Below are 12,769 nucleotides of genomic sequence, written 5' to 3'. Positions count from 1 at the left end.
CTTCCTTATAATAACAATCACTAGGAAACAATCTAAAATAGTTGAGACAATAGTTTTAAATATTAAGAAAAATTAACCAACTTTCTCTCCAAAAAACGGAGTTAAAGTGGCTCCCAAGATTTGTAGTGTGAGTAAAAATGTGCTGCTCGTCTGTGTCCATTGTTTGGCTCATCAGTAAGTGTTATTACAGCGCCCTCCACCAGATGGCAGCAGCAAGAAGTGCAAAGAAAACAGAAACTAAGCCAAATGGAAGCGTTAATCTCTGATATCGTAGGTAGCTCGTTTCCCATCGTAAACACTGGCCCGAGACCGCACTTTCACTACGCTATTCTACAGTTCCCCTTGGAGGGGGAGGAAGAGTTTTTAGGCGGACTCTGTGGAGGCCTGAAGGACTTTGAGCGTTTGATACTGCTGACCTTGCTTCCCCCGTTACTGCTGCATGACGCTGCGCTGTGAGCCACCGAGTAGGAGCGTCCGTGCATCATGACTGCGTTCATGCCGTTGGCCATGGAGAAAGACTTGAGGTGGGATTTGATGGACACGGGCAGAGGCAGTTTGTCGATGAGGTGCACGGGCGTGCAGGAGACGATTGAACGGCAGCACAGATCTTGGAGGCTGAAAACTGGAGATAAAGGAAAAAGGATCTGGATGATAAAAGAGCACCAGATATGATCACATGGCAGTTTAAAATGTAATAGGACAAACATGTTTATCAGTCAATCAAAGTTTATTTACATAGCCCTAAACCACGAGTGTCTCAAGTTCCTGTTGTCCTGTGATTGACTGAAAACAATCCAGATCTGAAGTGTATTCCTCCCTGTGATTGGTTCAAAGTTCATCGAAATGTTGCCCCAAGTTTTGTATCGAAATGAAAATGCTAATATTAGCTATCGCGAATTTGTGTGGTAGCAAAAAATAGCCACCAGTTTGAGAGTTTGCAGTTCCAAACCACTTTATTTGAACAGACTCTACCGCCAGTCTTTCTTTGCTTCGGACCTGCCTCCGTCCCGATACATTCTTGGTGGTGGCTTCATGTTTGTAGCACAATCCAAGATCATTTCTTGATAATATCAGCTATTTAACATCAGCACAGCCATTAGAGACGTAACATTTGTAATCTGTGCCAATGTTACAGCGGACATGTCAGTTTGATGTTATATGCCAGGCCTTGGGCAAATTTAGAGAGAAAAAGGTGTCTGGGGGCCAGTATATCTGTTTCTAGGAACACTGATACAAAACCTCACAATAATGTCTGATTGAAAGCTAAAAACGTTATGACAGATTACCTTAAAAACAGAACAGAATTTTATGTTTCTTTACTGAATGAGATACCCAGAATGTACATGAAGTAAAGAATGTGGGATTTAAAATATTAAGTATGAACGATAAAACACTGAATATTGACAACATTTGAACGTCACACCCCCTCTTGATCGACATATTTTACAATCAAGCGAAAAGCAACAAAAATGCAGCTAACAGTGAAATATTAACGCTAAGGGTTGAAAAAAAAAACCTCTACAATATGATACATCTGATATATCACTAAGCTGTAAAACTTTCTTGTAAAAATCTCCTCCCGCGTCTGTCCCTGACACCCGCATTTCAGGCTGGCTGCTCTGGAAACACTGTGGAAACGCTCCCCACCCACACTGCTTGTTGCCTCGTCTGAGCTGCTGTGACTTACATTACCATATTAACTAATTAGACTACCCTAGTAACTAGTATATCATGCAAAAGCACATATTCCAACCATTGAAATACTTTGTATAGTTCAAGACTTGCGGTCATTTGAAAACACCACTACACATCATAATGGAAGCTACAGTTTCCATCCTAAATATCTAAAAAAAAAATTAGGAATTTTGAAAAACTCAACGGGCCGCAAGTGGCCCCCGGGCCTTAATTTGCTTGGATTTGCTTTATGCACAAGTCCTCACGGGATATGTGGTCTTCCGTCTTGCAAAAAACTACCGCTTTGGTTCACTGGCTCTGCCAAAATCAATCAAAACTGAAAGTTGTTCAGTGGGGCTTTAACAAAAGAACCCAATATTTGTACACAAATGCAATTTTATTGTCAGAATATTGTCCAGAAACATTTTAATTGAATACATGTCATTTATTGGTCCAGAACCTGGAAAGATTTTTATCTAAAGTTCTTTGAGGCTGTATTTTGGAGTGAGATTTGTCAGTGAGCACCCCAGTCGACATCTCCTCACTCATCTTTATACTGACATATGCATTGATCTGATCACTGACCATATAACGGTTAAGCTAAAAAAGCTTGTACAGTCAAAATAAATTGCATGATTAATCATTTCAATTAAGGACCCATTTACACTGCACACTCAATCTGTTTTTTGCCTTCAAGTGACACGGATCTGATTTTTTTTGCCAGTCTAAACGCTCCAAAACGTTTCCAATCTGATCTTTTCACATCAGATTCAAGCCACATCAGGAGGTCGTCCAAATCCGATTAGCATCGGATCTTTTCAAATGTGACTTCAGGCTAAACGCAATGCAACCTGAATGCGACCTGTACGTGATTTTTCTTTGTCAGCTTTGTGCGAGCTACATCACTTGTGTGCGTAGGGAAAGATGCAGCCCACCAGCCAAGGTGGATATTTCATCACAACATCCAGTTTCGGTGAGCAAAGTCTTTCTTTATGACGGCTGAATTTTCGGTGCATCACTAGTCAATAATGCGCAAATAATAGTCTGTTTGTAATATATAAATGTATATTTTGATTCTGAAGAAATAACGAGTGTTGAGGGATTAGAATTAAAGCTGTTGTGTATCTGCACACATATGTGAGTAAAAAAATTAAGTTAACCTAGATCCACGCTGATGTTTGTGCCTCTTCTACTTAAAGGCCTACTGAAACCCACTACTACCGACCACGCAGTCTGATAGTTTATACATCAATGATGAAATATTAACATTGGAACACATGCCAATACGGCCTTTTTAGTTCACTAAATTGCAATTTTAAATTTCCCGCGAGTTTCTTGTTGAAAACGTCGCGGAATGATGACGTGTACGCTTGACGTCAAGGACTGTCAGGAAATATTAGCGCTGCACGAGCTTGGCTCCTCGGCTTCTCTCTGAGACACTGCGTGTTAACCGCAGCCATCCGACCTCGAGGTATGTCCTTACAATCTTTAAAATCTCACTAAAGCAGTATTAAAACAATAAGCAGATAAGGGATCTTCCAGAATTATTCTAGTAAATGTGTCTAATTACATCTGAAATGCTCACACTGCCGCCGCCCGGAGCCGTAGCATTTTTTTTCTAGTCCTTCACCATCAATATCCTAATTCACAAATATTTCATCCTCGCTCAAATTAATGGGGAAATTGTTTCTTTCTTGGTCCGAATTGCTCTTACTGCTGATGGCTCCCATTATAAACAATGTGAATATGTGTGGAGCCCTGCAACTCGTGACGTCACGCGCACATACGTCTGGTAAAGGCAGGGCTTTTCTATTAGCGACCAAAAGTTGCAAACTTTATCATGGATGATCTCTACTAAATCCTTTCAGCAAAAATATGGCAATATCGCAAAATGATCAAGTATGACACATAGAATGGACCCGCTATTCCCGTTTGAATAAGAAAATCTCATTTCAGTAGGCCTTTAACAGCCATAAAAAGATTAGAACCCGCTAGGCGAACACACTTCCACAATGCTAAATATTTCCTGTGGTGCACCTCAGGGATCAATACTAGGACCTAAATTATTCAATCTCTATATAAATGACGTTTGTAAAGTTACAAGAGATTTACAGTTAGTATTATTTGCGGATGATACAACAGCGTTTTGTTCAGGAGAGAACACTCAGAAGATAATACAAATAATAACAGAAGAAATGAACAAATTAAAAAAATGGTTTGACAAAAACTATCATTGAATCCCAGTAAAAATAAAATAATGCTATTTGGTAACAGTAGAAAAGAAAGTCAAACACAAATACAAATAGATGGAATAGAAATTGAAAGAGTAAATGAAACCAAATTTCTAGGTATAACGATTAATGATAAATTGAACTGGAAATCTCATGTAAAAAATATACAACATAAATTAGCAATAAATACGTCAATAATGTTCTAGACCAAAAATCACTTCATATTCTCTACTGCTCACTAGTGTTACCATATTTGAGTTACTGTGTAGAAATACGGGGAAATAATTACAAAAGTACACTTCATTCACTAACAGTGTTACAAAAAAGATCAGTTAGAATAATACATAATGTTGGATATAGAGAACATACAAACCCTTTATTTATTGAATCAAATATACTGAAATTCCACGACATAGTGGAATTGCAAACAGCTAAGATTATACACAAAGCAAACTATAACCTGCTTCCCAAGAATATACAACAATTCTTCTCAACAAAAGAAGAGAAATATAATCTTAGAGAAAAATGTAATTTAAAACATTTGTATGCACGTACAACACTTAAGACCTTCAGTATATCAGTATGTGGAATTAAATTATTGAATGGATTAAGCAAAGCAATCAAAAAATGTACTAATATGATCCACTTCAAGAAACTCTTCAAACTGGAAGTGTTTACAAAGTACAAAAAAGAAGAACTATGATAAACATTCTGATTTTACTCACCCATTAATTCTCAAAATAATCTTACTTATCTCATCGTATGGAATAAAACTTGCTTCACCAATTATTTATTTGTTTATTTATTTTTATCGTGATTACTTATTACTTAAGGAGTATACATTGTGAATACATTGAGAACAGGAAGTGAACAAAAGTTTTAGCAAGTGTTATGTAAAGAAAAGGGGTAGGATTAAATAAGCTCTGCTTCTTCCTACTCCTTTTCGAACATGTTGAAAAGAGGAACTGGAAATTGTGATGTATCATGTTGTATGCTTGCATGTTCGAAATAAACTCAAACTCAAAAAAAAAAAAAAAACTCAAAAATTATTTCCACAATTTATATTTATCCAATAATTATAATAATATAATATTTTTTCACACAAACAATACCCACTCATTTTTAAAGGAGTGGCGACCATATTTACATGGCGACTTTTATTTTGTACTAGTAGAAGCGGCTTCTCTGTTCATTTACAGGATCCCTTCAACTTCCTTTGTTTTCACTTTATCGAACTGCGCATCCGAATGACGTAGAGGCCACATCGGGTCTACATTAGGGCCTGTGCACGTTTATACTGGAGTCTGATAAAGATCACATTTAGTTACAGCTGGAAAAAAAAAAATCACATAATCACATGTTATGTCGACCACAAGGAAGTGTTTTAAATGTTGAAAAAAAATCTTAATGGGATCCTTTTAAGTCTTTGGGGGAATACGCAAGGCTAGATTTGCCAGAACACCCACATTTAAGGGTTGCCCCACCCAGAACACGCACTGATTTACATTGAGGGAAAAATGAAGCTTATTTTGTGAATCTGCGAAGCTTTTTTCACTTAAACACATGAGTGAAAAGTGCCCTTAGCTTCTATGCTTTTTTTTAAATTGAGTATGGATAAAAATAAGCCATTGTAAGACCAAAGAAAGTTATGAGTGCCAGCACTTTGATTAAAAAAGGCAAGAAACATTAATAATCAATATAATGACAAATTAAATGGCCAATGTTGTGTGCATTAGCTTTAAAATTAGCACTTACAGGAGACATCATGAATCGCATTTGGGGGTTTGTAACGCCTATTTATTGCATGCCGCTGCACGATATTAAACTAATACCCAAAAGTCAAGAACTTCATTACTCTTACCAATGTATATTTTTGAATAGGATTCAAACACATAATTTTCCTTAAGTATTATAAAATGAGCCAAAATCTCAGATTTACTCGTCTACGCTGAAGACAGAGTTTTACCAATGCGCATATGTACTATTGTTAGTACATACTAATACCCAAGTACATTTCAAACAACAAACTCACCTTTGTTGGGCCTCCAGAATTTTTCCATCCCGTGCCTCATGAGCACAATTCGTGAGAGTTCTGTGAACGATTCGATGACATTGAAGTTGCACAACGGGCTGACCTCAAAGAACGTCATGTTGTTTTTCTCCGCATAAGCCCTCGCTTGCTCCGTTGGAACCTGCCGCTTGAAAGCCAGGTGAAGTCTGTTGCCAACCAAGATCCGGGGCACACCTGGGGCGTGCTGAAAGAAAAATGTGTTTGTTAACTGTGTAAATGTGTTATCCTATATTTGTCAGATTACCTCATCAATTTCCCGGATCCAGCGGTCAATGCCGTCAAATGACCAATTGTTGGTGATGTCATAGACTAGCAAAATGCCCTGTGGGAGGAAAGTCTTAGTACACAGTATATATTTGATGGAAAAACACCCCAAACGATCTGTCGTCCTCACTTGTGCCCCTCGGGAGTAAGACCTGAAGATGGTGCAGAATCTCCCCTGCCCTGATGTGTCCCTGTCACACAGAAAAACCACACACATAAACAAGCTGTTGTTTTTACGCCTCTTCTGCAGCCAAAACTAGTTCTCACCATAACTCCAGTTTTACTCTTTTTCCATCCAGCAGTATTGTTGTTGTCTTATAATCGATTCCTAAAAAGAAAGAGCCAGCGTTAGCGTTTGTCTAATGTAGAGGTGCAACAATTAATTTATATATTGATTTATAATACTTAAATTCAACTATAGAAAATCGATTTGTGCTTGGCAAGATTGCCTTACAGATGTTGGTATCAATTCGAGATATTTTCAAAGCGAATCGATCGATTTTAGCGATACTAGACAAAAACAAAAAAATGGATTTAAGAAAGGCAGACTTTATGTGAAGTTTTGCGATTTTAATGATAAAAACGTTAAGTCTGTCTTCCCGTCTGTTGTGTCATTTAAACAAAAATCAATCAATCAAAGTTTATTTGTATAGCCCTAAATCACAAGAGTGTCAAAACGGCTGCACAAGCCACAATGACATCCTCGACTCACGTCCCACATCAGGGCAAGGAAAAACTCAACCCAATGGGCTACAATGGGAAACCTTGGAGGGGACCGCAGATGTGGGGACCCCCTCCTTGAACGCACCGCAGTTTGTTTACATGTACAACTTTCCTAGATGCTGCCACAGAAGACATGTTTTATGCCACTCCTTCTTTGTCTATATTTGTCCATCAAATATTTTAAGCTGTGCGTGACTCCACAAAGGTGAGCTTTGTTGATGTTATTGACTGACTTGTGTGACGTGTTAATTAGTCATATTTGGCCACTGCATGACTCCAACCTAATTGATTCCAACATGCTATTTATACTACCTGTATTATGCCTTGTATTTTAGGTTTATTTGAGCTCATTTTATTTATAGTTTCCGTTTCCTTTACCATGAACACACGCATCTTTACCAATGGCCATTCTAAGCCAGTAATTTCCAGGAGTTATTTAGTTTCCCAAAGGAAAATTAAAGTTCCAGCAGCAGTGTACAGAATTCAGATAGAATATAAAATATTTTAAAAAGTAAATATTGGAGGTATTCATGGAAATTAAAAAAGAAAATAAAACAATAACTACGGACTGGACTTTCACTATTATGTTAGATCCAATATGGAAAGGACTCTCACTATTATGTTAGATCCACTACGGACTGGACTCTCACTATTATGTTAGATCCACTATGGACTGAACTCTCACACTATTATGTTAGATCCACTATGGACTGGACTCTCACACTATTATGTTAGATCCACTATGGACTGGACTCTCACACTATTATGTTAGATCCACTATGGACTGGACTCTCACTATTATGCTGGATCCACTATGGACTGGACTCACACTACTATGTTAGATCCACCATGGACTGGACTCTCACTATTATGTTGGATCCACTATGGACTAGACTCTCACAATTATGTTAGATCCACTATGGACTGGACTTTCACACTAATATGTTAGATCCACTATGTACTGGACTCTCACACTAATATGTTAGATCCACTATGGCAGTGGTTCTTAACCTTGTTGGAGGTACCGAACCCCACCAGTTTCATATGCGCATTCACTGAACCCTTCTTTAGTGAAAAATAAAATGTTTTTTTTTTCTCAAATTCAAGATAAAGTTATATGTGTTTTTTTACTGGTGCAGGTAGGTAGGCCTTTATTGTCATTGCAATAAGTACAACAACACTTTTGTTTACAGCACAAACCCCTTCAATATTAGACAAACAAGCAGTGTACAGGGTTACAGAACAGGAACGCTGATGGGACGCCACGAGGCGCCCCATAAAAGATGGGAAAAGGTAAAACGCTGGGGAAGAAGATGAGTAAAACAAATACAATCTAAACGGGCTCCTAAGGGGGGCCTAATCTAGAGTGGTAAAAAAAACCTCCGTGCAATGCACACATAAACACGTTACATTTAATCACGACAAACTCGCAACAGAGGGGCGGGGAGTTGGGGCCCTGGAAGGCGACTGCTGCTTTGAAGCGCTGCCATCCTACCATCACCCCGAGGGGATAAAGCGGTGGTGAAAGCGTGGGATGGGGGTGGGGTGTGTGTGCGTGTATGCCCAATTGTCTTGGGTGTGATGATGCAATGTTTTTTAGACTGAGGCCGATCTGCAAAAGTTCGACTCCAGATTTCGTTGAGGAGGGAGGGAGGTCAAAAGCGACTATCGTTGAGGTGTCCTCGGGGATGTTTTCGGAACAGCCTGGTCCTGTTTCCACAGCGTCAAGGCCGTTCGAGGGAGTCAAATCGTAGATTAGTTTGTTTTCCGCGAGGAGACAAAATGAACCGTGCATGAACATCATCTTGTTCAAAGAACAAAACCAACACAGTGCATGAACTCACAACAAATTACACACCTGCGAATCAGATAGAAAATTAGAGGGAACATTGTTTGGGGGTATCCATAATACGGCGATAGGGAAAAGTTTTTATTTACATGATGAGTTGGGTGTGTCTTGACCTTCGCCGAACCCCTGAGGCCTACTCGCCGAACCCTTGGGGTTCGATCGCACCCAGGTTAAGAACCACTGCATTATGGACTGGGGTCTCACTATTATGTTAGATCTGGACTCTCACAGTAGTATGTTAGATCCACTATGGACTGGACTTTCACTATTATGTTAGATCCACTATGGACTGGACTCTCACTATTATGTTAGATCCACTATGGACTGGACTCTCATTATTATGTTAGATCCACTATGGATTGGACTCTCACAATATTATGTTAGCTTCACTATTGACTGGACTCTCACAATTATGTTATTTCCACTATGGACTGGATTCTCACACTATTAGGTTATATCCACTATGGACTGGACTCTCACTATTATGTGAGATCCACTATGGACTGGACTCTCACTATTATGTGGGATTCCACTATGGACTGGACTCTCAAAATATTATGTTAGCTCCGCTATGGATTGGACTCTCAAAATATTATGTTAGATCTACTATGGACTGGACTCAAACACTATTATGTTAGATCCACTATGGACGGGACTCTCACTATTATGTTGGATCCACTATGGACTGAACTCTCACTATTATGTTGGATCCACTATGGACTAGACCAGGGGTGTCAAACGTACGGCCCACGGGCCGGATCAGGCCCCCAAACAGGTTTTATTCGGCCCGCCGGATGAGTTTGCTAAGTATAAAAATGAGCCAGAATTTTTGAATGAAATAAACAGTTCTAAATGTGTCCACTAGATCAGTGGGCCGCAGCTCGATTGGTGCCGGGCCGCTGAATAATTTTTTATAAATTTTTATTTTTTACTTTATTATTTTTTTTATTAAATCAACATAAAAAAACCAAGATACACTCACAATTAGTGCACCAGCCCAAAAAACCTCCCTTTACATGTCAAAATAAATAAATAAATAATAATAATACACAATATTATGTCAAATTATCAAGCGTCCACAGCTACAAAAAGGTTGGGGACCACTGCACTAGATGTCACAATAGCAATTATTAGTATCTTTGTAGATTATGCTACAAAATAAACCACAATATGTTAGTGCACCATTTGAGGAAAATGAGCAAACTACATAAATAACATCCTGTAATTTGATTTTGATATTATTTTTTTATCTTGATGGATTGAAAATTAACACTAATGAGTTGACTGATGAACATTATCACGTAATTTATTCAGAAAGTATAAAATAACGACAAATAAAGGCAGAATACTATTAACTGCAACATGTAAGTGTTAAAAAAACAATTTGTACATTTTCAGATTGTGCTTTTTCTATTTTTAACATAGGAAACAATCTGTAGTCGTCTTTATTTTTAGGTTATCGTGCCGTGATTTTACCACTCCGGCCCACTTACGAGTAGATTTTTTTTCCATGTTGCCCCGATTTAAAATGAGTTTGACACCCCTGGACTAGACTCTCACTATCATGTTAGATCCACTATGGACTAGACCAGGTGTGTCAAACTGAAATACAGAGTGGGCCAAAATTTTAAACTGAACAAAGCCGCGGGCCAAGGTTGAACAGATTAACCTTTTAATAGGGACCCAAACAAGTTTTGCATTGAATATTGAACAAGCGAGACTTATATAACTTTATAGTGACATGCAAAATCGAGTTTCAAATAATACTAATAATTTAAAAATAGCAGTGGCATATCAAATCAAATTTAAATAGAAATTGAATGCCTCTTTTCTATTTGCAGCCTTCTCAGGTAAATATCAAAATAAACTTTTCCCACAGGCTAATAATACATTTGTATATTGTAGCGTCCAGGAAGAGGTAGTGCTGCAAGGGGGTCTGTGTATTTGTTCTGTTGTGTTTATGTTGTTTTACAGAGCGGATGTTCTCCCGAAATTTGCTTGTCATTCTTGTTTAGTGTTGGTTCACAGTGTGGCGCATATTTGTAACAGTCTTAAAGTTGTTTTTACGGCCACCCTCAGTGTGACCTGTATGGCTGTTGACCAAGCTTGCATTGTATTAGCTTGTGTGTGTGTGTGTAAAAGCCACATATATCATGTGACTAGGGCGGCACGTTGTTTCTACGTAGGAAAAGCGGACGTGACGAAAGTTTTTAGAGGACGCTTGAGGCAGTGCCTTTAAGGCACGCCCCCAATATTGTTGTCCAGGTGGGAATCGGGAGAAATTTGGGAGAATGGTTGCCCCCTGGTGATTTTCGGGAGGGGCACTGAAATTTGGGAGTCTCCTTGGAAAATCGGGGGTGACGGTTAGCAAGTATGAGTATTAGCGGTGAATGAGTGTTACAGCTACACCGCCACTGTATAATACCGGCGGGCCAGCTCTACTGTTAATTTGATATGGCCTCAAGGGCCAAATGAAAATACACGGCAGGCCAAATTTGGCCCGCGGGCCAGAGTTTGACACCCATGGACTAGACTCTCACTATCATGTTAGATCCACTGTGGACTGGACTCTCACACTATTATGTTAGATCCACTAGACGTCCAAGGTTTGTCATTGTTATCCCATTGGGTTGAGTTTTTCCTTGCCCTGATGTGGGATCTGAGCCGAGGATGTCGTTGTGGCTTGTGCAGCCCTTTGAGACACTCGTGATTTAGGGCTATATAAGAAAACATTGTTTGATTGATTGAACTCACTGAATCGTATAGTTCTAAAAAGAATAATAATATCATCCTGGAATCGTATCGGCAACCAAAAGAATTTTGAATGGAATCCAAGTCAAAACGAGTCGTTGCACCCCTAGATGTAAGTGAGACAAAGAGTGAAGGCACAACAACTCACCACTGCTGTAGGCATAGGGGGACTCCACAGAGCCGTCCTGCAAACTGTCCAAGATCTCTCCCTTACCAACATCGCTGTCTCCCACCAGAAGAAACTTGAGAAGATAGTCGTAAGTCTTGACAGGACTGCTCTGGCTCCCCATCATCCCGCGCATTGACTCCGCTTGGAGTGGAGCCCGGTAAGCTCACCACTCTTATGCCAGTCGTGGCAGGCAGACAACTAGTTGACTGGGTTTTATATGTTGTTGCAAGTCAAATGCTGCCCCATTTGTAATCATTCACGCGGGTTACAATTATTAAATGTAATGTAATTGTTATGTTTGATTGAACAGGCGACAAGAAGCTCGACGTCAACCTGCTGTTATGTCAACACTACCTTAGCTTTAGCCGCGTTAGCAACAGCCGGAATGTACGCTTTGTGTAACATTTAAAAAGCTCAGGCTATATAATGCATAGGCTCCAAAAGTTAACTCATATATGTACAAATTACAATGAGGGAAAAAGAAGCTGTACATTTGACAATCACTAATATTGAGGAACACTCAGCTAAAGGAAGTCGAGCAGTTGGTTGACGCCGTTGGAACTTCCGGGTGTGCTCACGTTATTGTGACGTAATATCCGGGGGCGTGTTTAAAAGAAAAAACTCTCGGTGGTTTTAGAATTAAAAAAAAGTGAGCAAACCAGATAGTATTGACTTTTAAAACAGTCCACATATGACTCACTTGTTTCGCAAAAGAATATAAAAAATAAAAGGTAAATATCATGGAATTTTCTGTCACTACCATTGGGCAAACGAGATCGACTCAGCTGTTGAAATTATGTGTGGAAGATACGATACTGTTAACGATCAAATACGAAGCAAATACAGCCAGAGTATTGCCTAAACCAATAATGTTAATACATTGTATTATTTAATATCATTGAGGATATTTGTGAATTCTGCCATTGTTTTGCTCATAGTAATTATTATAATCAGAAAAAAACAGGAGAAATAGTTTAGGCAAACATAAACAATAATGCACAAAAACAATGTTACACTTATTTGTGTGAACACACACA

The 12,769-nt window shown here is 38.9% G+C and overlaps 1 protein-coding gene across 4 annotated transcripts in view; it reads right to left on the bottom strand.

Annotated features, from left to right (window-relative positions):
• LOC133538991 (ras-related protein Rab-40C-like) overlaps positions 1 to 12,324 on the bottom strand; it is a 12,907-nt gene extending 583 nt beyond the window's left edge. Inside the window, exons 1-6 of one of the 4 annotated variants that reach the window (XM_061880968.1) lie at positions 11,712 to 12,322; positions 6,508 to 6,568; positions 6,371 to 6,431; positions 6,221 to 6,298; positions 5,938 to 6,160; positions 417 to 622 (exon numbers count right to left, since the gene is read on the bottom strand). In XM_061880968.1, coding sequence (XP_061736952.1) covers positions 417 to 622; positions 5,938 to 6,160; positions 6,221 to 6,298; positions 6,371 to 6,431; positions 6,508 to 6,568; positions 11,712 to 11,865 — 783 coding nt within the window. In that variant the 5' untranslated portion in view covers positions 11,866 to 12,322. Of the gene's footprint in view, positions 623 to 5,937; positions 6,161 to 6,220; positions 6,432 to 6,507; positions 6,569 to 11,711 lie in introns of all 4 variants that reach the window. The other 3 variants (XM_061880970.1, XM_061880966.1, XM_061880967.1) reach the window with 3 other exon arrangements.
• Between the last annotated feature and the right edge of the window lie 445 nt (positions 12,325 to 12,769).

This window comes from Nerophis ophidion, linkage group LG20 (genome assembly GCF_033978795.1).
Source record: "Nerophis ophidion isolate RoL-2023_Sa linkage group LG20, RoL_Noph_v1.0, whole genome shotgun sequence".
Classification (NCBI taxonomy): Eukaryota; Metazoa; Chordata; class Actinopteri; order Syngnathiformes; family Syngnathidae; genus Nerophis; species Nerophis ophidion.
This window is presented reverse-complemented; position numbering and strand designations above follow the sequence as displayed.